This window comes from Cladophialophora carrionii (assembly GCF_000365165.1).
Source record: "Cladophialophora carrionii CBS 160.54 unplaced genomic scaffold supercont1.3, whole genome shotgun sequence".
Classification (NCBI taxonomy): Eukaryota; Fungi; Ascomycota; class Eurotiomycetes; order Chaetothyriales; family Herpotrichiellaceae; genus Cladophialophora; species Cladophialophora carrionii.
The window spans coordinates 330,597-357,199 of record NW_008481828.1 but is presented as its reverse complement, the minus strand read 5'-3'; the positions used below and the strand labels follow the sequence as shown (position 1 = coordinate 357,199).

At 53.9% G+C, this 26,603-nt stretch overlaps 12 protein-coding genes across 12 annotated transcripts; 8 read left to right on the top strand and 4 right to left on the bottom strand.

Moving 5' to 3' along the window:
• Positions 1–506: 506 nt before the first annotated feature.
• On the bottom strand, positions 507–2,894 carry G647_03517 (uncharacterized protein; the record flags this gene model as incomplete). The annotated part of the gene is made up of 1 exon (XM_008727862.1): positions 507–2,894. One exon carries the CDS (start codon positions 2,892–2,894, stop codon positions 507–509), a length of 2,388 nt encoding a protein of 795 aa, XP_008726084.1.
• Positions 2,895–3,341: 447 nt separating this feature from the next.
• Positions 3,342–4,793, top strand: G647_03516 (uncharacterized protein; the record flags this gene model as incomplete). Its single annotated transcript, XM_008727861.1, has 2 exons — positions 3,342–4,512; positions 4,555–4,793. The coding sequence occupies 2 exons, from the start codon at positions 3,342–3,344 to the stop codon at positions 4,791–4,793; spliced, it is 1,410 nt and encodes a 469-aa protein (XP_008726083.1).
• Positions 4,794–6,329: 1,536 nt separating this feature from the next.
• Positions 6,330–8,287, top strand: G647_03515 (uncharacterized protein; the record flags this gene model as incomplete). Its single annotated transcript, XM_008727860.1, has 7 exons — positions 6,330–6,555; positions 6,608–6,831; positions 6,884–6,923; positions 6,976–7,007; positions 7,067–7,416; positions 7,471–7,941; positions 8,020–8,287. 7 exons carry the CDS (start codon positions 6,330–6,332, stop codon positions 8,285–8,287), a joined length of 1,611 nt encoding a protein of 536 aa, XP_008726082.1.
• Positions 8,288–10,072: 1,785 nt separating this feature from the next.
• Positions 10,073–10,594, top strand: G647_03514 (uncharacterized protein; the record flags this gene model as incomplete). Its single annotated transcript, XM_008727859.1, has 1 exon — positions 10,073–10,594. The coding sequence occupies one exon, from the start codon at positions 10,073–10,075 to the stop codon at positions 10,592–10,594; it is 522 nt and encodes a 173-aa protein (XP_008726081.1).
• Positions 10,595–11,198: 604 nt separating this feature from the next.
• On the bottom strand, positions 11,199–11,656 carry G647_03513 (uncharacterized protein; the record flags this gene model as incomplete). Its single annotated transcript, XM_008727858.1, has 2 exons — positions 11,199–11,509; positions 11,575–11,656. The coding sequence occupies 2 exons, from the start codon at positions 11,654–11,656 to the stop codon at positions 11,199–11,201; spliced, it is 393 nt and encodes a 130-aa protein (XP_008726080.1).
• Positions 11,657–12,753: 1,097 nt separating this feature from the next.
• Positions 12,754–13,107, top strand: G647_03512 (uncharacterized protein; the record flags this gene model as incomplete). Its single annotated transcript, XM_008727857.1, has 1 exon — positions 12,754–13,107. The coding sequence occupies one exon, from the start codon at positions 12,754–12,756 to the stop codon at positions 13,105–13,107; it is 354 nt and encodes a 117-aa protein (XP_008726079.1).
• Positions 13,108–14,164: 1,057 nt separating this feature from the next.
• Positions 14,165–15,048, top strand: G647_03511 (uncharacterized protein; the record flags this gene model as incomplete). The annotated part of the gene is made up of 2 exons (XM_008727856.1): positions 14,165–14,266; positions 14,416–15,048. 2 exons carry the CDS (start codon positions 14,165–14,167, stop codon positions 15,046–15,048), a joined length of 735 nt encoding a protein of 244 aa, XP_008726078.1.
• Positions 15,049–15,317: 269 nt separating this feature from the next.
• G647_03510 (uncharacterized protein) lies at positions 15,318–17,111 on the bottom strand (the record flags this gene model as incomplete). Its single annotated transcript, XM_008727855.1, has 2 exons — positions 15,318–16,985; positions 17,034–17,111. 2 exons carry the CDS (start codon positions 17,109–17,111, stop codon positions 15,318–15,320), a joined length of 1,746 nt encoding a protein of 581 aa, XP_008726077.1.
• A 1,355-nt stretch (positions 17,112–18,466) lies between these two features.
• G647_03509 (uncharacterized protein) lies at positions 18,467–19,025 on the bottom strand (the record flags this gene model as incomplete). The annotated part of the gene is made up of 2 exons (XM_008727854.1): positions 18,467–18,764; positions 18,883–19,025. The coding sequence occupies 2 exons, from the start codon at positions 19,023–19,025 to the stop codon at positions 18,467–18,469; spliced, it is 441 nt and encodes a 146-aa protein (XP_008726076.1).
• A 1,992-nt stretch (positions 19,026–21,017) lies between these two features.
• Positions 21,018–21,635, top strand: G647_03508 (uncharacterized protein; the record flags this gene model as incomplete). The annotated part of the gene is made up of 3 exons (XM_008727853.1): positions 21,018–21,334; positions 21,394–21,445; positions 21,492–21,635. 3 exons carry the CDS (start codon positions 21,018–21,020, stop codon positions 21,633–21,635), a joined length of 513 nt encoding a protein of 170 aa, XP_008726075.1.
• An 897-nt stretch (positions 21,636–22,532) lies between these two features.
• On the top strand, positions 22,533–23,379 carry G647_03507 (uncharacterized protein; the record flags this gene model as incomplete). Its single annotated transcript, XM_008727852.1, has 3 exons — positions 22,533–22,848; positions 22,984–23,177; positions 23,269–23,379. The coding sequence occupies 3 exons, from the start codon at positions 22,533–22,535 to the stop codon at positions 23,377–23,379; spliced, it is 621 nt and encodes a 206-aa protein (XP_008726074.1).
• A 476-nt stretch (positions 23,380–23,855) lies between these two features.
• On the top strand, positions 23,856–26,350 carry G647_03506 (ATP synthase subunit beta, mitochondrial; the record flags this gene model as incomplete). The annotated part of the gene is made up of 8 exons (XM_008727851.1): positions 23,856–23,866; positions 23,942–24,111; positions 24,216–24,301; positions 24,352–24,394; positions 24,453–24,769; positions 24,824–25,017; positions 25,563–25,606; positions 25,659–26,350. The coding sequence occupies 8 exons, from the start codon at positions 23,856–23,858 to the stop codon at positions 26,348–26,350; spliced, it is 1,557 nt and encodes a 518-aa protein (XP_008726073.1).
• Between the last annotated feature and the right edge of the window lie 253 nt (positions 26,351–26,603).

Below are 26,603 nucleotides of genomic sequence, written 5' to 3'. Positions count from 1 at the left end.
CTTAATTGCCTACGGCCGACCTGTCTGCTTGACAACCCCTTCTTTTGCAACTTGTCAATGTCTGCGGCACATTATCAGGGGCCGTCCACGACGTTCCACTACTACGACCGATATCCCGTGAGACGGCTTGACTATGCCGTTGATGTGGTAAAGAGATTCCGGAGAGGTTGCACGCTGTGTACGCTGAGAAAAAAGGTGGACGGAATTGTCTTTCCCACCCTGCGGCACGCTCTGAACATTGTCGACGGTCATGCAACTGGATGGTCCATGGTACCCGTTCCATTCCACAAGATCACCCTGCTGGTGACGGATGCTCGTCCAAGCTTGTAAAATGCCGGCAATACTCTGATCGAGCCTCACAGAACCGGTAAGAGGTATTCTCAATGTTCATATATACATAGCTTCGCTCTGGCTTGTGGCCGAAACCTTGCTGAGGCTCCTGTACCCAATACCCGGAAAAGTCATCCATCCGCCTTAACTTTCCTCTTTCTTCCATTCGTGGCTGTCTACAGGTCCTGGACAAGGAGTTCCGTGATGCTGGCCTGTGGTACCTGCATCTTTGGGGATAGCACGCCAGGGCCGCTGTATGTGCTGTTACCAGGGTTCGGCCCATCATTACCCGTCGCAGCCTTGTACTTGAAAACAAAGTTCAAGATTAACGCCAACGCCAATCCGATCGTCACCACGAACGGACCGATGGGATTGTCAAAGTCCTTGCCACTGCGTTCCGTGATCAGCCTTGTACGCCACATGTACACGTACCATCCCCAGATCGAGGCAAAGATTGCAAAGCAGGTGTACACAATCGACAGGCCACGAGCAATGTCATTGCTGACCCCTGCGGCGTTGTACAGTGCTAGTGAGAAGGTGGCGAGGAGAATTGCAATGTGCTGCCACTTGATGAACGTTCGCTGGTTCGCAAGCCAGACTTTGGCTTCAACTTTCAGCTCACCCTGGTCCTTGATCCAGAAGCTGGGTTCCTTGACGCCAGCAGGCAGTGGAGCATTCTCCCATGCTCCTCTTCCTTGACGGTGGCGACGGCCATAGCGCGAGTTCGAGAAACCCGGTAGGAACGAACGAATGCCGCCCCCAGAAGAATCCCGAACTTCGACTTCCTCAGGCGCCTGAACTCCAGTTTCGTCGTCGTCTCGTTCCTCCGCCGTGGTTTCGAGCTGGGACGAAGCCACCGCTTTTGGCTGCGACTGAACAGACGGGGACAGAACTCCAGACAGCTTCCGCTCGGGGAACCTGCTTGGGGATGCGGCGGCCTTGCCTTTGCTTTGCGATAGCTTAGAGCCCGCGATGAAGCTGCCGACCGCCATCTCATCCTCAGCTTTCTGCGCCTCTCGTTGCTGTTCCTCCTGGTAGGCAGTCACGGGATCTCTCCTGATGTCCGTCTCAAGATCGCTGAGCCAGAAAGGAAAACTATTGACATAGTCTTCGAACAGTTCAGCCACACCATGCACAAATTTGGAGAACCTCTTCTCTTCCTTGACCAGGTGCGAGTTCATCAGGTCATTGAGCCAGGCGTTTTTCTTAGTATAGTTGGACTCCTTGATCTTGATCTCAAGCACAGCGTGAGGAAATCGGCTGATTTCCCCCTTCTTAATCGCGGAGAACGGATACTCCATCTTCTGCTGATCAATATCGGAACGATGCCAGTCGTCCGGATCACGGCACGGACGATCGGGGTCAAGAGCATCCTCGCGTATAAATGCCAAGTCGGTGTCGAGGGAGACCCGAATCCTGTCATCGCCAGGGATTTGAAACGCCGTGCGGGTATAGCTTGCCCGAAGGACTGGTTCGAGATTCTTCTCCTGGATGAAGGACTGGATCTCGCCGATGTTGGCCTTGAACGCCTTGACATCGTCATGATCAGCTCCGAGCATTTCCTCAAGTCTCTTGACCTGTTTCTCCATCTTGTATTCGCCTTTGAGGAACGGGAGGATATACTTTGGCTTGAGCTGGATCCTGATATCGCTGCTGTCGGTTGCTTCGTCGACAAACTTCTTCTCTAGGACAACCTCCGGCTCGTCATTAAGCTGCCCTGTCCACCTAATGCGCAGCGAAGCACCTGCAGTGCCTTTCTCCACTTTACCCTGGTAGAGGTCGAAATTGTTGTTATCAAAGTAGATGGATGTTATCGTGGGATCCCTCTGAGACGAATCAACCACTTTGACAGACTGTGGATTGTAGACCAAGACGGGCAGGCGACGCAGCAGATAGGTCTTCACTTCCAGGAGATTGTCAACATGGACCCAGTACTTGTAAGCCGTGTACTCGTCCGTTGGTTTGATGTCTGTTTCTGCCTCCTTTCCGGCTTCTTCGCCTTCAAGCGTCTGACGAGCCCAGCTATACATGGTTGACAAGCGGAAGAGGAGAGGCGAATAATCTTCTTGGTTGAAAGGCATCTGGGCCAGACGGACCTGCAGTATCGGCCTCACTCTGTACTTGAGTCCTCTCTTCCTGTCATGTTTCTTGGCCGCCTTGAGGAACCCGGTGTAGTTGATTCTGCTGAACTTCCTAAGTTCATTGAGCTCTTTCGAGATGCTGTCGAGCTCTGGCATCAGCTCCTTGGCCACCTCCTTGTATTCTTGGTCCGCCTTTCCTGCGTCTTCGCCTTCAGGGGAGGGGAGTTTGGCTTCACAGGCGGCGGTTCGGTCTCGCAACGAGTTGAAGATGCTGACTTGATGCTGGTGCACTTTCTCCAACTGAGCTACGGTCAGCTCGTGGACGAAATTCTCTTCATCTTGTTCCGTCCAGCTCCCCTCTCCGCCGCGGCCCTGAGGAGATGTTTCGTCTTCGCGGAGGAGTTTCTTGATCTTGTCGTACTCGAGGTACTTGTCTTTCCACGGAGGGTAGATAGAGTCCGAGAGGGTCTTTCCGAACCGCATGTTGGGTGCAAGGAAGCTGAGCTATAGCTACGATATTCCGACAATGAGGGAAGCTACTCCATACAAAAGGTGCGCTGACAGCGCTCACTGTCGAACAGATACAGGGTAGAGTTCAATAGTATGCAAAATCGTCAGAGCTCCCAGCAAAGGAAGCTTTTCCCCCCAAGCTTCACGCATCAATTGCAATGCCGTCAGTTCCTGCCAGCCCCCCACCATTAGAAAAAACAAAGTGAGGGCGAAGAGCGAATCACAGCTGCTGCCGAGCTCTCGTGCCCTTCGGAATTCTCCGCCTAAGTCAACGGTGTCCCATTGGCTGTGGCTCCAAGCTAGAGCCTCAAGATTCAGCCTCGGCATCTTTGCAGCCGACGAGGCTGAGCTGTTCGTTGAACTCGAGGTACGGAGTACAGAGTATCATTCTCGAGTCGGACTACAAACCTTCCCGCAGTCATGTCGGACGACTCCAGAGCCATCATCAAGGCGCTTGAATCTGTGCTTGTCCAACTCAGCGAGAATCCTTATCCGCATGTGCCCAACCCACCCAACACGTCCCAGAAGCGAGCCAGTGTCGCTGTGATCATACGCGTCCGCCCCGCGTACAGGCCTGTGCTTGCTGCAGGCAACGCCTCAGTCGTAGCCGTCGACACACCCTCTTCACCTCCATCCTCGCTATCTGACTTCTTTGCACAAGATTGGGTGCAGGAAGGCGACCCTGAACTGCTCTTCATCAAACGCGCCGGCCGAGCAGGAGACAGATGGTCGGGGCATGTGGCCCTGCCGGGTGGGAAAAGAGACCCTGAGGATGAAGATGACTTGGCTGCGGCCATTAGGGAGACCCGGGAAGAGATAGGCTTGGACCTGGAAACGGCCGACTGTCTCCATGCGGGCAACTTGCCGGAACGACTTGTCACGACCTCCTGGGGCAGAGATGTGCTGATGGTACTGTGTCCCTACATCTTTGTGTTGACGGGCAAGAACGTCCCACCTGTACAGCCACAGCCGACAGAAGTAGCCTCAATACACTGGGTCTCGCTTCGAGCCCTGCTCTCGCCCACGCTCCGCACGAGGGAGGCTGTGGACATCTCTGCCCGATGGGCCAAACGCGTTGGCCCGACTGTTCACAAACTCATTCGCCTGACAATGGGCAGAATGATGTTCAGCGCAGTCCGTCTCCTTCCTACAGAGTCGGTCTATGCCAGTTCTATACCAGACTTTATACCCCGAGAAGGAGGAGACAACCTCTCCACTTTGTCCGGCTGGGCGCAGGCTCCTTTCGGCGTGCCTTCTTCCAATTCTGCACACAACCGATTACTGACCTTTCAGCAACCACTCATTCTCTGGGGCCTCACCCTGGGCGTGCTTGCGGACCTTCTCGATCAGCTGCCCCCGTACAACGCGGTGGCATTGTGGAAATATCCTACCTTTACTGTCCCGGACCTCCGTCTCATTGTTTATCTCATGACCCGCCAGTTCCGGAAGAACACGGCCGACGCATTTTCCTCCGGGTCATGGTACAGTCAGAAGCAAGCGCGACCACAACGCCGACGACCCAGCCAGACTGCCATGGACGGCATGAGCCAGGCCATTGCGATATCGTCTGAGGAATCACCGCCCGCCATGGGTCCAGAGTCTTCGTCCATAGCAGTATCCGATGCTGCCGAAGAAGGCCCAGACACGGAGAAATCCGAAAAACGGTCGTCCTTCAACAAGCATAGCGTCGGTATAGGTGGCCTAGGTGTAGGAAAGAGTCCAGACCATGCCGTTGGCAAACTACTGTACGGATATTACGACCGAGTCAATTGGGCGATTGGAGTATTCTTGGCGTACCGGACCGTCCTGACAGCGGGTACGGCGTGGTGGATAGTCAAGTGGTGGAGAAGACGAAGCGAAGCACGTGTGTGATGGAGCATGCAGTGCTGGCTGTGGCTTTCATCGATCGCCCGCCCCAATACTACCTAGCCAATCGTCAGCTTTCACACCTCGTATGCTATGGTTCATGTTTGCTTGTCTTCTTATCCAATCATCCAGCCATTGCACAAACCAAAGCAAACCGGATTGACACACGCAGAGGTCCTGTCCGCTTCAAAAATCATGGTTACTACTCCCTACTTGGGACAGAAAGCGAGAACATGGTTGTCCAGGGTTTGATGGAATTCGAGGCTGACAGGAAGGCTTGAGGGATGTTAGAAGTGCTTCACTGGTTGCCCACTTCGGACAAAAAAGCTGTTCAAACGAGCCAGCCTCTCGCCAAGCTGTTTGCTATGTACGGAGTATTCTTTTTTCTACTTTTAGATCCGATCAGCGACCCGTAACGGCCTGACCATGACCGACATTGACGTGCAACCAGAACAGACATGCCTGATCCAGTCCTTCCTTCGGGACAGCAGAAGCGAGGAGGGAACAGCCCAGACGGCTCTCGAACCCACCCGAGGCTCTCCTCAACAAGGAGTCAGCAGGACTCATGAGACCTGGCCCTGGTATCTCTTCTACTCATACAGTACCTCGCTTGCTAGTTCTGAAATGGGTCAAGTCAAAACCGAAGCCGTGGGCTCGGGAATGGCCCACCGATCATTTAGACATCTGCTTAGTAGATCTAGAGCGGCTGTACCCCGTACGTGGTAGAGGTGTGTGGACTCGTGGCTTTTTCTGAGATGGATAGAGTTGTCGCCAACTTCCTGTAGCTTGGACAGCAGGATACCCGAGGTTAATTAAAGTTGAGAGTTCATGGACGATGGTCCAGGATCATGTACTCCGTACTGAGTACCCAGTACTCCATATCGCACGGAGTTCTGCCGCTCTGGCCGTCCACTAATTCACTTTTGTACCTTCCGCGTTGAAGCATCCGAGCCACGGAGTACCTGTTTAGGTAACCCCCCGGCTATTCCCTGGCGCCCACAGGCACGGCAAGTCCCCGGCGCGGGGGAGATGGAGCTCCCCAACTCCATTCCCCAAAGTCTTGAGGAGTCCCCCACAAAGTCTAATGAGCTGATCTCGCTGCTTCTCACGCGTACGAGTACCAGTACCAGTACCACTAGGTACCAAGCCACGCATGCTTCATCTCCCTCGGTTCACGCAGCGACCAGGCTTGGACGCTATCGCTCATGGTGCGACACTTGCCCGGTTCTCTGATTCTCACCGCCGGTATGCCGTCTTCTCCAACATAATACGAGGTGATGGACCTGCAGAGATTTGGCGCCCAGTCACGCCAGTGTTCTCCACAAGGTCCGTCTCCAGGAAAAGTATCTAAATACTTCGCCTTGCTCGACTCCAAGAGGGACGATCCACTCTCGCCTCGTGGCTGCGTTGTAGTTGGCAGGGCCGCGGGAATATAAATCCCTGGACCGGGCCTGCGAGTCCACTGGTGCTGGACCTTTTTCGATCTCCATATCGTCTGTATCTGTATCCACCACTGAGAGCCGGCGGTCTCGTTCTTCCAGCATGGGCGTGTTCAAGCGTGGCACCGGCGACGTGGTCGACGCCTCGCACTCGGCCAAGGCCAACACATACAACTTTACTGTCGTCTTCTTCAGCGCACTAGGTTCGTTTACGTACGGATACAATTCATCAATTATCGGTTCCGTCTTTGGCTTGCCTGCATTCTGGGACTATTTTGACCTTTCTCTCACGGGACCCAATGCCAAGAAGGGAAACGATATCATCGGCGGTAAGGACAAGCAGGTTCACTGGCATTGCGGACGTCTGACAATGAGACCTAGCTGCCAACGGGCTGTTCGCAGGGGGAGGCATCATCGGTGCTCTCATTGTCAACTGGATCCTCAACAGACTCGGTCGCTGCAGGTCCATCCAGATCGTCTGTGCCATCTGCGTTATCTCGGCCGCGATCCAGGGGGGCGCAGCCCACGTTGGCATGTTTCTCGCGGGACGCTTCCTGAATGGCATCGGTGTCGGCATGATGCAAGTCACCGTGCCTGCGTACATGGTTAGTCGACGATTCGACCTGCGAGACGCAACTGTACTGACCTGCGGTATAGTCGGAGTTGTCGCCTGCAAAGCAACGAGGTCGAATGACGGGTAACTCAGCCTTTTCCGAGTCACTTTCCATTTGTACTGACCTCGGGCCAAGGTTCACACGGCGTCCTGATTGTCTGTGGCTACGTATGTTAATGCATCTACAACCCATTCCCGTCTAAGTGGGATCTGACCTGGGCATTCAGGGCTCGGCCGCCTTCACAGGTCTGGGTTGCTACTTTGCCGCGCCTCAAGTGCAGTGGCGACTCTGCCTCAGTCTGCAGATTGTAGCGCCCTTGATCCTGCTCATCGGCTCGCCTTGGTTGCCCGAATCACCTCGTTGGCTCATTTCCAAGAACAGAGAGCGACATGCGCTCGACATTCTCCAAAAGCTGCACACCCGAGCAGATGACCCTGCGGGTCTGGCGGCCAAGGAGGAATTCTACCAAATCTCCAAACAGATCGAGCTGGAGAACGCGACCGGTGTGCACGGAATCTGGGGCATGCTCAAGCGTCCAACGTATCGCAAGCGAATATACGCGGGCCTGTTGGTGCAGTATGTCTCGCTTTCGTCCCGGCTTTGTGCGGGTTCTGCTAACACGCTCGGCAGGTGCGCCGCCCAATCCACCGGTGTGCTGGTGGTCAACAATTACCAGGTGCTCTTGTACAACAATCTCGGCCTGTACGGGTGGCTGCCTCTCCTTCTTTACGCCCTCTATACCTCGTGGGCTGCCTTCATGAATTGGGTCAATGCCATGCTGCTGGATCGTCTGGGGCGAATTCCCATCATCACCTTTGGCCTGGCCGGCTGCATTTGCATGATGGCTATCGAGACCGCCATGGTGGCCACTTATGCCGGAACATCCAACAAGGGCGGCAACGCAGCGGGTGTCTTGTTCCTGTTTCTCTTTGTCACCTTTTACGGAGGCAGCCAGGACGCCAGCAGCTACGTGTACTGCAGCGAAATCTTCCCAACCGGAGTACGAGCCCACGGTCTGGGCACCTCGATTGCAGGTCTGTTCGCCTCGACGCTGCTCTATACCGAGGTCGCCCCGACTGCATTCGCCGAGATCGGATGGAAGTAAGTGTCTTCGGCGTTGCTCTTGGCCTCTCCTCTACGTGGCTGGCTCTTGCCGCGACTGTGCTAACGGAATCGTAGATATTACCTCGTCTTTATCATCGTTCCGGCGGCCTGCCTGCCGTTCTTGTGGCGCCTCCCCGAAACCAATGGGCTCTCGCTCGAAGAGATTGCTGCCAAATTCGGTGACGAAGTTGCCGTCGACCTCTCGCATCTGGACGAGGAGCGCCGGCGCGCGCTCGACGAGCGTCTCTTGGCAGTTGGTGTCGATATTCCTGGGTCGCCGCCGCGGGAGGCCGAGAGCGAGACCAAGGAGACGGCCGTGGCTAACCATCGAGAGGCTGCTTGAAGTGACGGCACGCTGGCGTCTGAAGGGTATAATACATCACCGACGATCATTGCTGAGCGGATAATACGTTTGGGAGACCGCTTGGTTGCAGACTACCTTGGGTTGTACCAGGCGCCTAGACTGGCTCTGATGCTACTTACGGTCTGCGATGTAAATCCAGACTGATACTTGCTTTCACAGCACCTGCCCGTGACTTGATTCCAAAGCCTCATATCCCGCCACATCAAATCCAGTAGTGTCCTCGCATGTTCGATGCCAGCACAGCTGCGCATCGGAACTTCCTTCGTTGGGAGCTATTGGTAACTATCCTCTCGGTGACCCGCAATACCAGCCGGGCGGCATCCCTAACCGTGAGGACGATCAGATGCGGTGTCGTCTGCACCACGAGCAAAGAATCGATGAGGTTCTGGGAGGATTCTCACAAATCCATAGTCGAGATGCAGGCCATGGTGAGGAGTCGCCCAGCCGAGTTTCGACAAGGAGATCCGTCCAATTATCTCGCTGTCGAAGACCGAGCGAAGTTGTTGTTAGCTGAACATCAAATCACATCGTTCCCTCCACAAACTCAGTTCGACCACTATTGACTCTCTTAACACCTAGCTTGAAGACAGGACTTACTAGCTGGGTAGCTCATTCGGTCATGCGGCAAGGCCGGACGATTCCTTGCTACCCACCAATTGTTTGGCTGCAGTTTCAAAGCCTCATCCATACCACGGATCGACACGTCGTCGTCAAGATGGCCTCTCTCCAAGACATCTTCTTTATCCAGATGGGTGAACTATCCTCATAGTCACGTCAGTTGTGAAGCATTGTTTCAAATTGAGGACGAGTCTGTCACGGAAGGATGCTCTTGATGTACCGACGTCTTCCAGCAAGTCGTCTCACTTTCGCAATAGTCCGAGCTCTCTTTCAACCTCAGTTTACTTATCCTTTACAGACCAATGATGCCATCGCAGATGTCATCTTCCTTGCATGCATCATCTGTTGTGCCACAAGGCGTCGTGGTGGATGATCACCTCTCCGACTCCCGCCAACGATGCATCAACACCAGTATTTGGCGTCGTCGCAATTACACCACAGCTTGATCTCTCCTCGTCAGTCACAGATGCTTAGGGTAAGACGTGCCCTGGGGAGCCTTACTGCTCTGCTGCTTCTGAGAGAACGCACGCCGTTCTCTTCTGTTGGTCCAGGGCAGTGCATATACTTGTCCCATGTCGACCGCGGAACTGACAAGGTCTACAAAAGTGCACAGCCTCACGTTCATCATAATTCTCTTGGCCGAAAGAGCGGCTTGGACTGTACGCTTCGCCTCGATCTAATTCACACTTTTCTGCCGCAATGCGACTCTTCGACTTTTTCTTCTTCTTCTCCTTCCTCTTTCTCTCGACAGCACATTCACGACAGCACACTCACGACAAATCACTGGCCCCGTTTACTTAAGCCATCTTACTTCAACCTTTCCCTCGTTCTTACCATCCAGTACTAGCTACCCAGTCAACAAAGCTGCTCACAATGAAGTGGACCACCGAGGAACAGTTCAAGGTCAATCTCTCAACACAGAGTCCAAGCTTCATCCCACTAACAAGTCTCAGCTCTTGAGAACCGCCATCAAATGCACTCCAGGCTTCAGACTGAACGCGAAAGCCGTAGCTGAAGCATGGCGTACGTTGCCCTTCCCCACACCCACTCTCGTTAGAGATTAACTACTAACTTGAATGATTAGCGGCAGGGAGCAATGGGGAGCGACCGACAGAACGCGCCGTCCTGGAACGTTACAGAGCCATCATGGCATCCGCTCAGGACATTCAGACGCTCAGTCAACTCGAGACCCCAAATTACAAGGCGGAAGAAGGCAAGAGCGACGTTACTCTCATGGATACTACTCCCACCACTACACCAAAGCCGGCCTTGACCACCCCCTGCCGTGCAAGTCGAGCCAAGGCTCCGAATTCAACTGACAGGAAGTCAACTGGCAAGAAGTCTACTGGCAGCGGTAAACGTGATCGCCGAGGCAGAATAATCACCTCTGACACAGAAATGGCATCTGAGGCAGAGACGACTTCGGGCTCTGAAGCCCAGATTTCACCGACTCCACGATTGACCAGGACCTTGCGGGCTCGCAAAGCTCGAGTCACAGATACGAAGATGCCCGAGAATAGTGACAAGGAACTCGATGCCGGTGCAAAGGATTACGGCAGCAGCGGAAGTGACGGTGAATACAACTTTGAGGAAGAGAAGAAGGAAAAGGCAGCCAAAAAGGCAAAGGAGGCTAAGCTAGCAGCCAGACGGGCCTCCCGTTCTGAATGAACGACCGTCCAGTGAGACTGTGGTGAGAGCACAGTTGAGAGCACAAAGGGAGAATGATCATGTGGATAGCGACAGCGTGAGACAGTGTCAATGCCGCGCATCGAGCAAGCCATCAGCAATTGAACGTGTTGAACTTTGTTTGCGATGCCTTTCCCTCTTGATCACTTCTCAACGTGGTATCAACTCCGCCTGGTCTATGATGTCTCGCGGCAGGAGTGAATGACGGCACCGCTGGGCATAGTCACTCTTCCCCGATGGACGTAGCTGATGCTGGTCGCCGTCCCATGAAGTGGTCGATAGGCCGTTAAAAAGATGTGATCCTGCCCATCGTACCGTCCACCTTTCTTACAATACCGATCCCCGAGGCCCCCGTGGTCAGGACGCATACATGTTGTTGGATATGAGGCCCGACAGCAAAACATCGTGACCTCACACAGACAGAGGTCACATCCTGCTTTTTTAGCCTGAACTGATAGACGCTCTAATTAGCGTCCGGGAATTCTATGCCATCGCCTCTGCCTTCTTGGAATCCTATGCCATGGACTCCCCAGCTCAACGTGCGTGAACAAGACGGTCGACAGAATACCAGCCGACCCCTCACGATTCACAAAGTCCCTTGAGGCTGAGCCACATCCCGCTGTAAGCATATCTCCTCCCCTATCGCGGGTGGGCCGCCTCCGTGGTGGTAGTTGTGGTGAGAGTTGTTGAGCAGTCGAACCGTCTGCTTCGGCCCACCAGCATTCGAGAGCCTCTTCTTGGGACTGTTCTGCCTGTTGCGCTGCAAGGCGCCAGAGTTGATGACCTTGATGTCGATGTTGTATCGCTTGCGGATCGCCGTGAACTTGGGCGGAATGGTCGAGAGGCTCATCCCGAGCTGTTTCGCGACCTTTTCGGCGTCAACCTGATGTGAGTACGCTACTTGTCAGCCGCTGGGAATAAAGCCAATGCAGTACCGGTACCATCGAAGCTAAGGGGCTTACGGACCTGGATTGGGCCAACAGAGTTCTGGATTGCCGCCATGAGCACCATGATGTCTGCCTCCTTGATTTGATTCTGTGCCATTGGTTTCGCTGACGGTCCGAACGATGACGGATCGAGGGATATGGAGTGGAACGGAATCGGATGGATATGCGACGAAGAACTGATAGGGATGTCTAGGGACTATATCGACTCTATCAACATGGTCTTCTCACTACACGCGGCCAATGTCACTTTATAGTTCCCCAGCTGTGGTGTGAGGGGGACTGTCGAGAAGTACCTAGTGTCGAGCGAGGACTTCAGGGCGCTGGGGACGGTCACTGGGCCTTCTGGCGTTGAGGGCCACAAGGTATTGTAATGACAACTCTTTCAAGCCGTTACGACGTGTCTAGTCAGGGAACTTGCATGATGAGTGCTTTGGCTGATTGGCTGCCAGCCTCGCTTTCTATCAGAAACAGTTCAAGAAGGCCATTCTCCGACAGGGGTGGATCCTCCGATCTTGAGCATTAACGGGTTTGCTCAAAGTATGCCGATACGACGGGACTTGGGGCCTGGTCTACAATTGTCAGTTTTCGCGCCTTGAGGATGCGCTAGCTGACAACATACTGCACGGCTTGCCGCGCCTTGTCGACTGGACACGGCTTTCTAATGGCCAGACTCCAAACGACGCCTATGCGGACATCCTTGTGCTAGGCAGGCATTCGGAACTCAATGCAGAAAGCTCAAATGCTATGGACCGCGAAAGGGGTAGTGACTGGATGTTTATGCCCCCTATGGGACCTTCGATGACGGCACAATCCTGCCGTGGCCGTGTACGGGCCTGTCGCTCTTATTTGCCCTCGACTTCTCTCGATTTTGCTTTGCCTTCCTCTCCACTCACACCTGCTCACAGTCTCCTTCTCTCCATCTTTTCAACTCTTTGTCTCTGCTGTTGTCGCGTTGTTGGTGTCACAACTATGCCTTATCAATGGACTGCGGAGGATGGTAAGTCAACGTTTGTCGCGTGGCAACAGGAAGTAACGAACGGGTCGTCCAGTGCGTAAAATGCTCCTGCTGGCAATCTCCGAGGCGAACTTGAGCCTGTCGACGGCGACATGGAAACGTGTTGCGGAGCGCATGGGCGGTGGTTTAACAGCGTCAGCTATCAGGTCCGCGGCATTCACCCTCCAAACTCATCGAGAATGGGGATGCTGATCGGAAACAGCCAGAAATACTACAAACTTCGCAAGGAGTACGATCCACAGGCAGGCTCTCCGCCAACGACTCCGAAGAAGCGTAAAGCGTCGGACGATGATGACGACGAGGAGAAGAAGCCGACTCCGTCAAAGCGAGCTCGAGACGCACGCCGAGATCCCGCCATCGACGGCCCGCAGGAACTCAAGACCGAAGAGATGGCCGCGAGCGTGTGGGATTCATTCCCGAGCTCTCATGCACAGTTTGCGCCCGAGGCATTCAATGCAGCGGCGGGCCTGGAGGATCAGATGTATGAGCCGTTTCAGGGGCAGAGCAGTGGCAGCAGCAGCAGCTTGATTTGAGATGGACAAGCTGGGATTGTGGGTGACGGAACTGGCCCAGAACTGGCGGAAACGCAGAGGACATGGGCAGGAAGTCGCGTCTGACTCCGTACTCGTAGCCGAAGCAGACGAGAGACCAAGACGAAGTCGGTGGGATACTGGAGGGAGGGAAGACGACATCCATTGGTTTGGGATTCCCTGACGGCAGGCTGATCCTGCATCAAAGGATAACGGCAAGGCGGGAAGACGAGTGCCGGCGTCTCGTGCAGGAGTCTAGGAGATGGCTTCCCAGCCTTCTTCTTTTTCCCAGCCACCTCATTTCTTCCATATCGAACAGTGTATAAACATTTCTGCCTGGCTTTGGTCGTGCAGTTTGTCGTCCATTTTTGCATGTCGTTAGCGAGCGACGGTTGCATTAGCGGCGGCTTGGCCTGGTGGGGGAGAATTGGCCGACGTGAGACCTGGACACCCTCATCCTTGCAACGCTATTTCTCACCAGTGACAGATGTCGAATCACAAGGGGCGTTGTGCGGCATGTTGGTGATGAGCATGGAGACGGAGCACTCCAGATCCAGCGGTGTAGCATGCACCAGGCACCAGGCATGTCCTCGCCCACGACAGCATCTCCCAGTCACAGGCCAGTCTCTTCGCCTGCCCCGTACTGTGTACCGTACTCTGCTGCATGCCCTAGGACATTGACAGCAGGCCAAATCTCAACAGACTCACCACGACAGTGTCTCGAGCGAAGACCGCCACCAGCCTCCTCTTTTCCTTGCTCATTCATCACTTTCCCTATCCACACCTGTGCACGTCCCTTAGACCGGATAGCCTGGTGACCGGTGATGAGAACCTGGGGGTGCACTCGCCATTCACAGATCACTCAACTCTCACCCGGACACTGTGATTCTAACATCTCCTTGTTGGCTTTTTCATACCATCTCTCAGCCCCATCCATTCCCTGAAAGCCATCATCAACACCGTGTTGACTTTGCCTGGACTACTCTGTCCAGTCTCCCCCCCAACTCCATCCATCATTCTGTTCACAACTCCATTGTCGCCCAGCAACTCGACTGCAAAAATGGCTTCCAAAGAGCCTCAACCCAACACCAAATCCGACCTGATCACCAAAGATGCCATGTACCTATTCGAGATGATGCGCGACTCGCCCCAACCGATCCTGGTGAGTTCTGCCTACTGCTCTTTCTGCCGATGGTCTCACTACCTTTCACAACTCGACCCAAGATCTCACCCAGTCTCACTTGGCCGTCCAGACCGTCCAACCCACCATTAATTTAAATGTTCTCTTCTCACACACACACACACTCCCAGCTCTACATCGCCCCGTACGCAGTAAAGACGGGCACAAAGGCAAACACCATCGTCAAACGATTAGGCGAGATCAAAAAGCGGAACGGCCTCAACATCATCACGACCACCAGTCCACCAGGCGACATCAAGAGCCATGCTCACGCCGCCGCCGCCACTGCTCGACCTCGAGCCAGCAAACCTCGCCAAGACGGGACAAAGTCGACGGTCAAGTGCGAGAAAAAGCCCGCCGCCGCGAAGAGCGCTCAAATAATCGACAGCAACAACAAGTTCGGTGACCTCAAAGCCGAGGAGAGCAATTCACTCAGCTGCAGCAGCACTAGCAGCACCTCAACAGCAGCAGCAGCAGCAGCAACAGCCGCCCACGGTCTCCCATCGCCTGCCGATTTTACGCCCGGCAAATGGACTGCGAGTACCTCCCGACCAGCCGCAATCGGACGTGCCGTGGCATCAACTGCCGGAGTCTCGCCGTCCCAGATGCCATTGTACATGCCGCAGAAGAGAGCGTTCAGCCACGTCGAGGCCGATAGTAGCCAGTACGTCAAGAGCGAAGACAATGCGATCAAGAAGGTCAAGACCGAGACCTGGAGCTTTGATGGAAGCGGGAACGCCATCACGACGGCGACGGTATCGTGATTCATGGCTTCACAAACGCTGCTCTCCAAGCTGCGGTCCGACATGCTGCGGGATTCGGAGCAGCAGGTACAGACACGGCACCTTCACTGGTCTCAAAGTAGATGTTCGAGTTCTCAGTGTGATATAGTGATTGACTCACTTGGATGAGCACAGCTGTATTCCATGCGCACGGGAAATCCGAAACTACCAAACCGTACATACTGTAACTAGAAGTCATACTGGATAAAGAGAAAAGTGTCGAGAAAAGACCACCTCAATCAAGAAACCAATCACTCCAGAACAATAAAAGATACGTCACTGCCAGTATCTTTGCGTCTGCGCTTCTCTTTGCTTTCTCCGTGCCCACCGTCACGCCGCATGCCCGTGTACACATCAATTCCTGGCGCCGAAATGGGTTGTGGAACAGCATCGCTTCGTTCTGCGGCGACTGGCAAAGCCGAGCCTTGTAGTGTCTCCGCCCCAGCTGCAGAGGCGGCCTCACGCTCGTCGACGCCACTGCTGCGCTGTGCAGAGGCCGGGTTTGATCCCAGGCTTATACCAGAGTCGAAGGACCCCGTTGCTGAATATGATGTGGCCACGGCTTTGGCTTCTCTCTGAACGTGGCCCATCAATTGTATCATGATTTGGCTACAGCGCAAGACTTCTGCAATCTCCGTGGCTGAGAATGGTAGTGCGTTTCCTTCGGCTTTGGGCTTGAGATCTTGCAGCTGCTGCAAAGCACTGAAAGCCGTTTGAAACGTATGAGGAGTGTCCAGCGTGCCTATCTCGGTGCGGGCTGTTGTTGGTCGTGTTTCCGCGGCGGGAGACGGCTGTGACGGTGTTTGAGGTGGTGGCGGCGGTGGTGGTGGACGGATATCGGGAGGGTATAGTGGTGTGGCCGGAGATAGCGTAGACGCTGCTTTTCCCTTGCCTTTGTCGACTGTAATGCTCGACTCATCTTGTGGGTTTGGTTTCCCGGCATCACCAGGGGACTGGGAGACCGTGCGACCGATAGAGTGTCTGGCAACTTGTATCGTATCTGAGGGCGTTCTTTGCCGGACGTTTCCTGCTGGCGGAGCTGCATTTGATGGTACACATGGTTGCTGCAGCTCGGATGTTTCGTGGAGGCTGCTAACTCTCTGAGGATACAGAGACACTGGCGGATTGGGATCAAGTCCAGCGTGCGGCGGCATGGCAACCTGAGCTAGTTTCTCCCGCCCCTTGGCAACTTTTTGTGCATTGTTAAGACCGCGCAGGTGCTCCTGGCTGATGCGTTCGTGACGTTCGAGAGCCTCCTGACTAGGTAGCTGGCTTAAGCACAATGCACACCGATACTGGCCATGGCTGGTGACGTAGCCAAACGACTCGAATTGCGGCGGCGTCTTGCAGCGGCTGGACTCGTCAAATTCAGGCTGCATGCTGTCACGGAGCTCTGACAGTCGTCGCTTCCGACTGGGACCACGATCCTCAGGTGGTGGCTGGGATGTGTCGCTCTGCACCGCACTGGGAGACAGGACTGTACCAATGTGACTGGGCTTGGTCACCTCCGGTTGATGTCTAGCTGCCTGACTGGGACGACGCTCGTTTTGTGGCGCATCGACGACAGTAGCTGCATATATGACCTTCGGCCCTTCTGAAGGGCGCGGAGACGCCTTGATTACTCGAGGGCGCTTGGCAGGGCCTCGCAGTGAATGGCCAACGCGAGCTTCTACCGCTTCAAACTCCCTCTGCGTCAAGATGCTTATGTCCTCATCATCGAAGTAGAGATGCGGTGGGCGACGGGAAGGTCCAGCTGGGCATCTCGAAGGGACGCCTCGCCCTGAGCCATGGTGACTGGGGTTCTGAGCTTTTAATTGGTCTGCTGCCTTTGACACTTCTTTCGCAAAAAACGACTTGATAGCATCGTAAGAGGCCTCAGGGCCAAAGTACTGTGCAATCGACACATATCGGCCTTTGAACTAGTAACAGTTAGAAAACCAGACTGCGAACAGGAATCAATCACTCACGCCTTGTTCTCCCAGCTCAGCATATACTGCTGCTAGCAGCTGGAATACTGTGCTCCGGAGTCTCCAGTTGATTGCCATTGCTGAGCTGCTCGGCAGGACGAGTGTAGAGACGCGGACGGTGAAATGGGACGATGTGTTTCAAGCCCGAAGAGCGAGGTAGCAGCTGCGAGAGTATGGAACGGTCAAGAACACAAGAACCGAGACTAGAAAAGAACTCACGCCATTCACTTCAATGTTAAGGTTGGTGCAAATCCAGAAATCAGAGGAAGCATGTTGGACGAGCAGTGTCCCGATGAGATGGCAGTGCATTCATCTCGCTGTTGGAGCTAGCTTGCTCTCTTCGGCACCGCGGCATCTCGCCACGCCTTAGCGCGCATGTCGACGCAGTGGGTGATCCATGTAGGATGACATGGTTCGGGCATCGATTCGACGCCATTGAGCGTTGCCACAGCCTGCATAATGGCTGCTGGAGGAGGAGAGAAAATGGAATCTGCAGGATGTCGATGTGGGTCGCACTGATCATCAGCGGCAGCTGCGGTCTTGGCGGGCTACTAGCGCTATTAACGTCATTCAAGTCATTTGAACTGCCAAAACGCCTCAAATACCGCACGCTGATTGGGCGGAAGTGTAAGGGGACAGCAGGCTGGAATACTCTTGACTTGAAGTAGAGCACATTATTCACTCATTATTCTGCGATGACCGGGTTTGCTGGCTGCGAGAACCGGCAATAGCACAGAGTGTGCCCCACCCGATTGAGCCGTACCATTTTCGAGTCGGCCAATGAGTATCCAAGATGGTGCCTTTTGAGGGGCAGACAGAGTTGTCAGGTTGCGGGCATGCAAATGTCGGCTTCGGGCGCATTTGAGGAGCAAAAGGATAAGAATGCCTCTAAAACCCACAGCTTAGCCCACGTCACAGCGGCGATGGGCTATGGATCCGGTACCAACGACATGGGGCGAATGTCGACGCGGAGCACGCTCATGTGTCTAGATGGCAGCAACGAGTGAACAATCGTCCTGTGGTGGGAGCTAGATCGTAAGAAGGCGTCTCGAGTCACCTCGAATGCGATGCGATGTGAAGATGGCCGGAAGATTACAAGATCTCCCAGTCATCCGGAAGTGAGTCTGTCGTACAATTGCTCTGGTGCTGATTGGATCAAATAGTGCGCAAGCCTGATAGCAGAGCACTGAATCCTTTGCTATTTGCTTGCAGGGCTGTCTGTTCTGTTCTACACCGAGGGGCAGATACAGGAGTAACAAGGCTATCCCTGATGCCGAGCTCACAGATGGATACCCACCTATCCGGATGTCCAAGCTCAACTCATGTCATGTAGTATCTCTCGCTTACCTCGGGCGGGCCTCTATCGGTCAAAGTTAGCTTCTGTCCTCGAGTGATACGGGTACATGGGCCAGTACTCACCTCCTTGACAATTCTCATTTGGCGTTCCCATCGGCGCTTTCGACCTTGACGGCAGGGGTAACCTCATTCTCGACTTCAGTTTTCACCTCAACCTCAGGGGCTGCGCCCTTCTTCGCCTTTCCACGCTTGCTCGGCGTAGCCACTTCCCCATCACCATCAATGTCGGCATTCTTTCTCTTGCGTCCACCGGTTCCCTTGCTGCCTGGGGTTTTCGGAGCTTTTGTGGGCGTAGCCGCGTCATTGCTGCTTGCCACACCGCCGCCCTCAGCGAGCAAATTCTCGGACTCTTTCTTCAACTTGTAGAATTTTTGACTGCAGGAGGACATGACAAGTTAGCCAACGAGCCTGATGGACCCAATGACATGGCGCATAGAAACAGCAAAGGAAAGGCCACAAGAGGAATTGCAGAGAAGCAGGATATCGGCGATACCTGCATGCGTTGCCGTTGACTTCATGCCCGTTGCCAATCGTCTCGGCCACCTGATCCCAAATCGTTGCGGGTGGATTTCCCATGACTTTAATGGCAGACAGAAGAAGGTTCCTTTCGGACTGGGCATCCCACTTGAAAGGCATGGTGGATGAAGTCGAGTGATGGTAGATGAATGGATGGACACCTAAGTCGAGATGGAGTGGAATAAAGGGACTTTCACTAGGAGCTTTGGGGAAGAAGAGGAGATGTTGATGTGAAACACACAGAACAGAAAGGGTCGAAAGAAGTTGCGAGAGGAAATTCCACAGTTCAGGATGGGGTCGTGGGAAAGGCAAGTGAATACCGGATGGCGTTCGCAGTGAATCCTTCAACACCCATTCTTTCCGCCATTATCTCAAAACTTGGCCGGGTCTTGTCGAAAGCAAAGGACATCAGAAGAGCCCGTTCCGAGTCAGGAGTCCAATCAGGCATGATGAATGTGTTTCGGTGGGTCGGGCGTGCCGAAGACGGAAGCGTAGGCAGGATGATAAACGCAGAATGAGGATAGAGGTCGGTATTGGTGGGCGAGCATTGCAATGGATACGCGTTTGAGAGAATTGGAAGGCAGCGGAAAGGCTGGAAGTGCAGTGAAGGGAGTGTTAGAAGCGGTGGGTGTGGCAGATAGTTCCAACACAAAGACAAGGCAAAACTACTCAACAAATCCTTCACCGGTATAGCTGCGCGTTTGCCACGCACTCCGACAGAATGGGTTCCTCGATCTAGAAGCCGATAATTGCGAACCACATACCGGACATCAGGAACCTGTATCCCGTCTTCAGATCCGAGGTAGCTGTCGCAGGGCAGACGCATGCCTCATAGGTGGCGATGAGCTTTTCACTGTCGCAGCAGCTCCATGAGACACAGTCCCCTATGGGTGGAGGTAAGTGCCTTCTTTCTCTGGCCCGTCAAAGATGGTCATATGTCTTGCCCAACGTCAAGATTAGGCTGAGAGCATTCTGAGCGTGGAGTGTGTTCGCCTCTTCGACATGGCCTCTGGCAGTTGACAGTGGCCCAACTCGAAGTAGCCAGAGGGAGAGGTGGACAGCGAACTCGACGAGATTGTGGCTTCACAGCGAAAGCTGGAAGAGGGTGCGCAAAGTCAAACGACGATAACTCAACGAATACAAATGGTGTGACCATGTCGGCAAGCTTCGGTGCCCGGTCCAGCGTTATGCATCTAGCAAAGTCACCAATCCCCATCAACACCTCTCTCCACTCAGCCTGTGTTCAACCTCGTTTGTCGAATTCAAACCCTCCCGGCTGGTGATGACCGCAGAGTCTCGAGCCTCGGAGCGTGAGTCGGGTTGCTGTTGTCCCAGGAAGGGCAAGATAGCAGCCAAGTGGTTCCAAGGAGAATGCTAGGGCAAGTGGATGTGATCGGAACATCAATCCCTAGAGAACAAACAATTATGCTCCCCATCTAACGGATAGGGTAATCATGTCGTGCTCCTAGGTATACGGGTAGCCATGATCTTGATTCCAGGCTTACCCATGATGACTGCACGTAATACCCGAACTACGTGTACACATACCTAGGAGGTGCAGTCGGGGCAGGTCTAGAAGTCTTCCAAGCGCTGGCTAGGCATCTACGCGGCGTGAAAGGCGTCCTCCCGCCAACGGCTCGGGTCAAGTCTTGCCCCTCGTTCCTGATTTGGCGGATTGTTGATTCTGGGCCCCACCATTGATTCGTCCCTCTCTTTGCTGCAGCAGTTGCGTGAACCAGTCTGCTATTCATCCCACCTACAATCCTCTTATTCCTCTGCCTACGCACCCAGCAGTCCGGAGTCTATTGTATCATTTTGTCCAGTCTTGCGCCACAGATATCAGAAGAGGTACGTCAACTCTTGCCTCCAACGAGGCCCCATTATTGATGCCTGCCATGTCCGGTCAAAATAATCTGCTATCTCTACCGCCTTTCATTTTCGCACTGTTAAAACGCCGTCTCACTCTAGCTGAAACTGACAGCCAGGACCAGCCTTAAAGTAGTCGCATAAGACCCTTTGACATCGAATCTCAGCCATGGTGAGTCCCTAAATGTATCCTCAAACTCCGCTTCAGCTGACCCTCTGACAGCCTGTTTCCGGGTATGTTCATACATGCCCCCTCAATCACCGGCTCGATTCCTTTGCGCCCCTCGTCCGTTCGCTGATGCAATCACACCCAGTCTCTCTGTCAACCCGGACTGCGTTTCCAAGTTCAACGAGCTGAAACTCGGTCGCGGCGGTCCCAAATACATCATCTACAAGATCTCCGACGACCAGAAGGAGATCGTGGTGGACGAAGTCGGCAATGAGCCAGACTATGACACCTTCAGGGAAAAGCTCATCGCAAAGAAAGAGAAAACTGGCAAGGACCGCCCTTCGTATGCCATCTACGATGTAGAATTCGAGCTCGAAGGTGGTGAGGGCAAGAGGTATGCGCGCGAAGATGCAGTAAGAATCCGAGAGTGGACATACTGAGTCAGACGTCCAGATCAAAGATCGCATTCATTACATACATCAACCAGGACAACACCGGTGTCAAGGTACGTGGACAACAGAGTCAGCATCGCACCCACTAATATCTCGTAGTCGCGCATGGTGTATGCCAGTTCTCGTGAGACGCTGAAGAATGCGCTGAATGGCATCGCCATGAACTGGCAGGCAAACGACCCGGGCGAGTTGGAGTGGGCCGACCTGCTCAAGGAGGCCAGCAAAGGCAAAGGGACTGTCTAAGGCGAGCTAGAACAGTTGGAGAAGCACCAGCGCAACATCCACACGGCGTCTGGAAGGCGATATCAACGTGCGCGCAAAGCAAGGGACAGGTTGCTGGAAGGAGGAGAACGCCGGGCAATGTCCTCCAGCACGCGCCATTTGAGGGACGCCGCAACTTTGACGCTGCAACGAAGATAGAACTTTACAAGGGACGATACGAGCCGGGAAGCATCGAAACACGGAGCGTTATTCTCTACAACACACCGTGTCTACCACTATCGTGTTGTTTCTACCTCGGGGTTCAAAGCTTGCTTCTCGGCCAGCAGCCCCAGCCCACATTGGAAGCGACTTGATATAACGCGCCTTTCTCTAGCCCTTCTCAATCCCTGCAAGTGGCTCTTCCATCTGAATCATTGCTCGCCATTGCAAGTCTTCCCGTTCGAGAAGCAAGGACTGCGTATGCTGGGGGAATTCATCGTAATTTTGGTATCCGCCGTTACAGCACAAAGAACAAATGGTCGCGCATCATGAGGACCTGGGCAGAAAACAGGGTGTGCTTCGAAGCACATTGAGATAGTCGTAACGCGAGTATCTGGCGACGACGAAGGTGTTCTGCCACATATTAAATTGCTGGGTGGTGCTGTACAGGTGTGCGGCTCCGAACAGAAACGTGGAGTGACGCCTCAATGAAAGGCTGTAATTTAATTTGTGCCAAGACCGGGAGCTAGCGCCGTTCTCGCAGCATTGTCATGGAACTTTGATCCCAATCCACGACCTGAGATAGACGTTCCCCTTTCTACCAGTCTCATCCGGCACTCAACTAGCTGCGACAGTGGTTCCGGAGCTCCAGGCCGCGGCAGGTCATCGAACTGTTAACTTCTCGCATGTTTTAACTGCACTTTCACGCTCTCCAGCAACATGTATCTCCGCTCCTTACCCCGTGCAGCTCGTGCTTCCACGAGTCCTGCGACAACATGTACGCGGATTGCCTTTCGACAGTTCCAATCCTCGAGCCGATCACTAGCTCCAACCTTCTCAGCTACAACACAGCAGCCTCCTATGACCAGCCAGTCCCAGATCCGATCCGCTCACGCCATTTCCAACCCAACCCTCGCCGGGATTGAGAAGAGATGGGAAGCGATGCCTCCACAAGAGCAAGCCGAGCTTTGGATGCAATTGAGGGATCGCATGAAGGTTGATTGGCACGAAATGACTCTGCAGGAGAAGAAAGCAGGTATGGACGAGTCCTGAAGCTTGCTTGCACAAATGGGAACGGATACGAGCTTCTTACCAAGCTCGAGTGTCTAGCTCTTTTGCGAAGAAAGTGGCTTCTGGTGAAAGACGAGCTATCTAGCTGACACTCTCGCAGCATGGTGGATTGCATTTGGACCTCACGGACCTCGCGCGACGGATCCGCCGGGTGAATGGACAAGAGTGTGGGTTTATACCGCGGCTGGTGTTGCGATCTCGTGTGCTCTCTTCATGGGGATCCACGCTTTCTCACGACCACCACCGCGGACTATGACCAAGGAATGGCAAGAGGCTACCAACGAATACCTCAAGGTGAGTCGCTCCACCATAACACCGCACCGCATTCCAGCGTCGCTTCGGGCCGTGTTCTCTCAAATGTCACACTGACATCGCTTTTCTGCAGTCCGAGAAATCCAATCCCATATATGGTATCAGCAGTGAAGGGTACTCGGGGGTGGGCCACGTGCAGAGCAAGCCGGCCAAGGCCCAAGGCATCAGCCTCGAAGCCGAATAGATGGAGCGTGGGGAGCGATGAGATAGGCAAGATGGCTACGAACGGACACCACGGTGGCTCCCTTGTACTATGCACTAGTATTGCGAGAAGACAGGGTTCTTTCTTATTTTGTGAATGTCAAAAATCAAACAATTCCACGCCGCTGTGCTTCCTGGCGCATCCGGATCGTCAATGTATATAGATTGCAATGCAGGTGGAGTTTGAACCCGGAAAGGGCTAATCCCTTCGCTCACGGTCCTCGTTGCAAATGAGTTCGATTTGATCGAGCTCTCAATATGTCCTCGATGTGCTTCCTGGTCCTCGTACAAGTGAAGAGGATGAAGAACTCGGGTGGTCGAGGTGGCTAACGCCATTGGGGTTAGCGTCGGATGGAGCTTCTCTCAATTGACCTCAAGTTCTTCTCTTCAAGTTTCGCTCCTGATCACACACTACTCTCCCCTCTACCCCTTCATTTCACCTTTCGTTCACCTGCAAACATGCTCAAGAGGTAAGCGAGCTCCCCATCATGACCCAGCAGAGCTTTGATGCAGCTCAAGACGTCCGTTGCTGACTCCTTGGATAGCGGCATTGCCCGTAGCTTGGGCAGGTCTGCCTTTGCTCGACCTTCTATCACCCGACGCGCCATCGAGCCCATAAGAAAATCCTTTGCTCCGGCTATCGCACAGAGATGGGCGTCAACCGAGTCCTCCAAGGAAGGGAAGATCCATCAAGTCATCGGTGCTGTTGTTGATGGTATGCGGATATTTCTCACCTCCCTATCTGGCGCCGCTTGAGCTTCTTACAAGCTCACCAACTGCGACATTTGAACCAAACAAGAACTGATCGATGCTTGCTAGTCAAATTCGACACCGAACAACTCCCTGCCATTCTAAACGCCCTCGAAATCGATAACAATGGCACCAGATTGGTGTTGGAGGTTGCGGTACGGAATGCCTGAATGCAGTTCAAAAACACATTACTGATGGCCAACAGCAACATTTGGGCGAGAACGTCGTACGATGTATTGCCATGGATGGTATGGACACTCAGCGAGCTGCCTCAATTATCGCTCTGAGACTGACCGTTGATTCTAGGTACCGAGGGTCTCGTCCGAGGACACAAGGCTGTCGATACTGGCGCCCCAATCAGTATTCCTGTCGGTCCTGGCACCCTAGGTCGCATCATGAACGTTACCGGCGACCCAATCGATGAAAGAGGACCGATCAAGGCCACCAAGAGAGCACCAATCCACGCCGACCCTCCCGAATTCGTTGAACAAGCTACGAGCGCCGAAGTCCTGGTTACCGGCATCAAGGTCGTGGATCTTCTGGCTCCCTATGCTCGTGGTGGAAAGATTGGCTTGTTCGGTGGTGCTGGTGTTGGCAAGACTGTGTTCATTCAAGAACTTATTGTGGGTGAACTCCTCGAACAAGGAGGAACAAGAACAACAGCTGACATGATGCAGAACAACATTGCCAAAGCCCATGGTGGTTACTCCGTGTTCACTGGTGTCGGTGAGCGTACTCGCGAGGGTAACGATCTGTACCACGAAATGCAGGAGACCTCCGTCATCCAGCTTGATGGCGACTCGAAGGTCGCCCTGGTCTTCGGTCAAATGAACGAACCACCCGGGGCTCGTGCTCGAGTTGCTCTAACTGGGTGAGTTGCTCCTTCCCTTCTTGAGCCCATCCCCCTTTCCCCTCAATGGACTAGCTTGCTTTTGGACCTGGCCGCCGTCGTCTCTCCTGAACCATCACACAAACTCAACCTCAGGATGGCCGCAACGACTGGAGTCTGAAACGACATCTCGCAACCCCATTGCATGCTAAGAAGCTTGCAAGAGCTTCGCAATGACTTATAGTCAACCTGCCACTACACCCTGACGCTTTCCTGGTTCTGCTTTCTCTGCTCGGCCCCGACCTGGCGGTCACTCATGGCTACCCTCTGCTCCTCTCTGCCACTGGACCGCTACCTGTTTACTTTGGACGCCTGTACCTCGTCGCCACTTTCTGCTACTATCTCTTACTGGACTGCTTGCTGGTTTCTCTGCTCGGCCTCCACCTGGCGGTCACTCATGGCTACTCTCTGCTACTCTCTACTACTGGATCGCTATCTCTTTACTTTGGGCGCCTTTACCTTGTGGCGGCCTCCTACTACTCCTTGCTACATCTCTTACTATCTGATACTAACTGGCATTCGTCTAGCTTGACACTCGCTGAATATTTCCGGGATCAGGAAGGCCAGGACGGTACGTGTCACACGCTAATCCCCTCGCCTCGAGCATTTCTGACAGTTCCTAGTGCTGCTCTTCATTGACAACATCTTCCGATTTACTCAAGCCGGTTCCGAAGTGTCTGCTCTCCTCGGTCGTATCCCATCTGCCGTGGGTTACCAACCTACTCTCGCCGTCGACATGGGTCTCATGCAGGAACGTATCACGACTACGCAAAAGGGATCCATTACCTCAGTTCAGGCTGTCTACGTGCCTGCTGACGATTTGACGGATCCTGCCCCGGCCACCACTTTTGCCCACTTGGACGCCACCACTGTCTTGTCTCGCGGTATTTCTGAGCTCGGTATCTACCCTGCGGTTGACCCTCTCGACTCCAAGTCCCGTATGTTGGATCCCCGTGTCGTGGGACAAGAGCACTACGATACCGCATCCCGTGTCCAGCAGATGTTGCAGGAATACAAGTCGCTTCAGGATATCATCGCCATTCTGGGCATGGATGAATTGTCTGAGGCTGACAAGCTCACTGTTGAACGTGCTCGAAAGCTGCAACGTTTCCTGTCTCAGCCTTTCACCGTCGCTCAGGTCTTTACCGGTATCGAAGGCAAGCTTGTCGACTTGAAGGATACCATCAGCTCGTTCCAGAAGATCATCAACGGTGAAGGTGACGATCTGCCCGAGGGTGCTTTCTACATGGTTGGTGATTTCGAGAGTGCAAGAGCAAAGGGTGAGAAGATCTTGGCTGAGTTGGAGAAGTCATAGATGGGATGTTGAGTGGAACAGTCGAGGCGTGATGCAAGACCAGATCCAAATGCTACTTTAGCTGTGGCATTCTTGCAAAACAGCTTGTTGAGGAGTTGAGAAGACGAGAAGAGCAGAGGAGAACTTGTACATTGACCAATCCTCTTATTCCGCAGACCAAAATTTCCTCTGTTATCATACCGTTCCTAGCCGTGTCTCGTGAGGAGGATGGGTCTATGTTCCTTATCTTTACACCTTAGCCTCACTCTTGTCC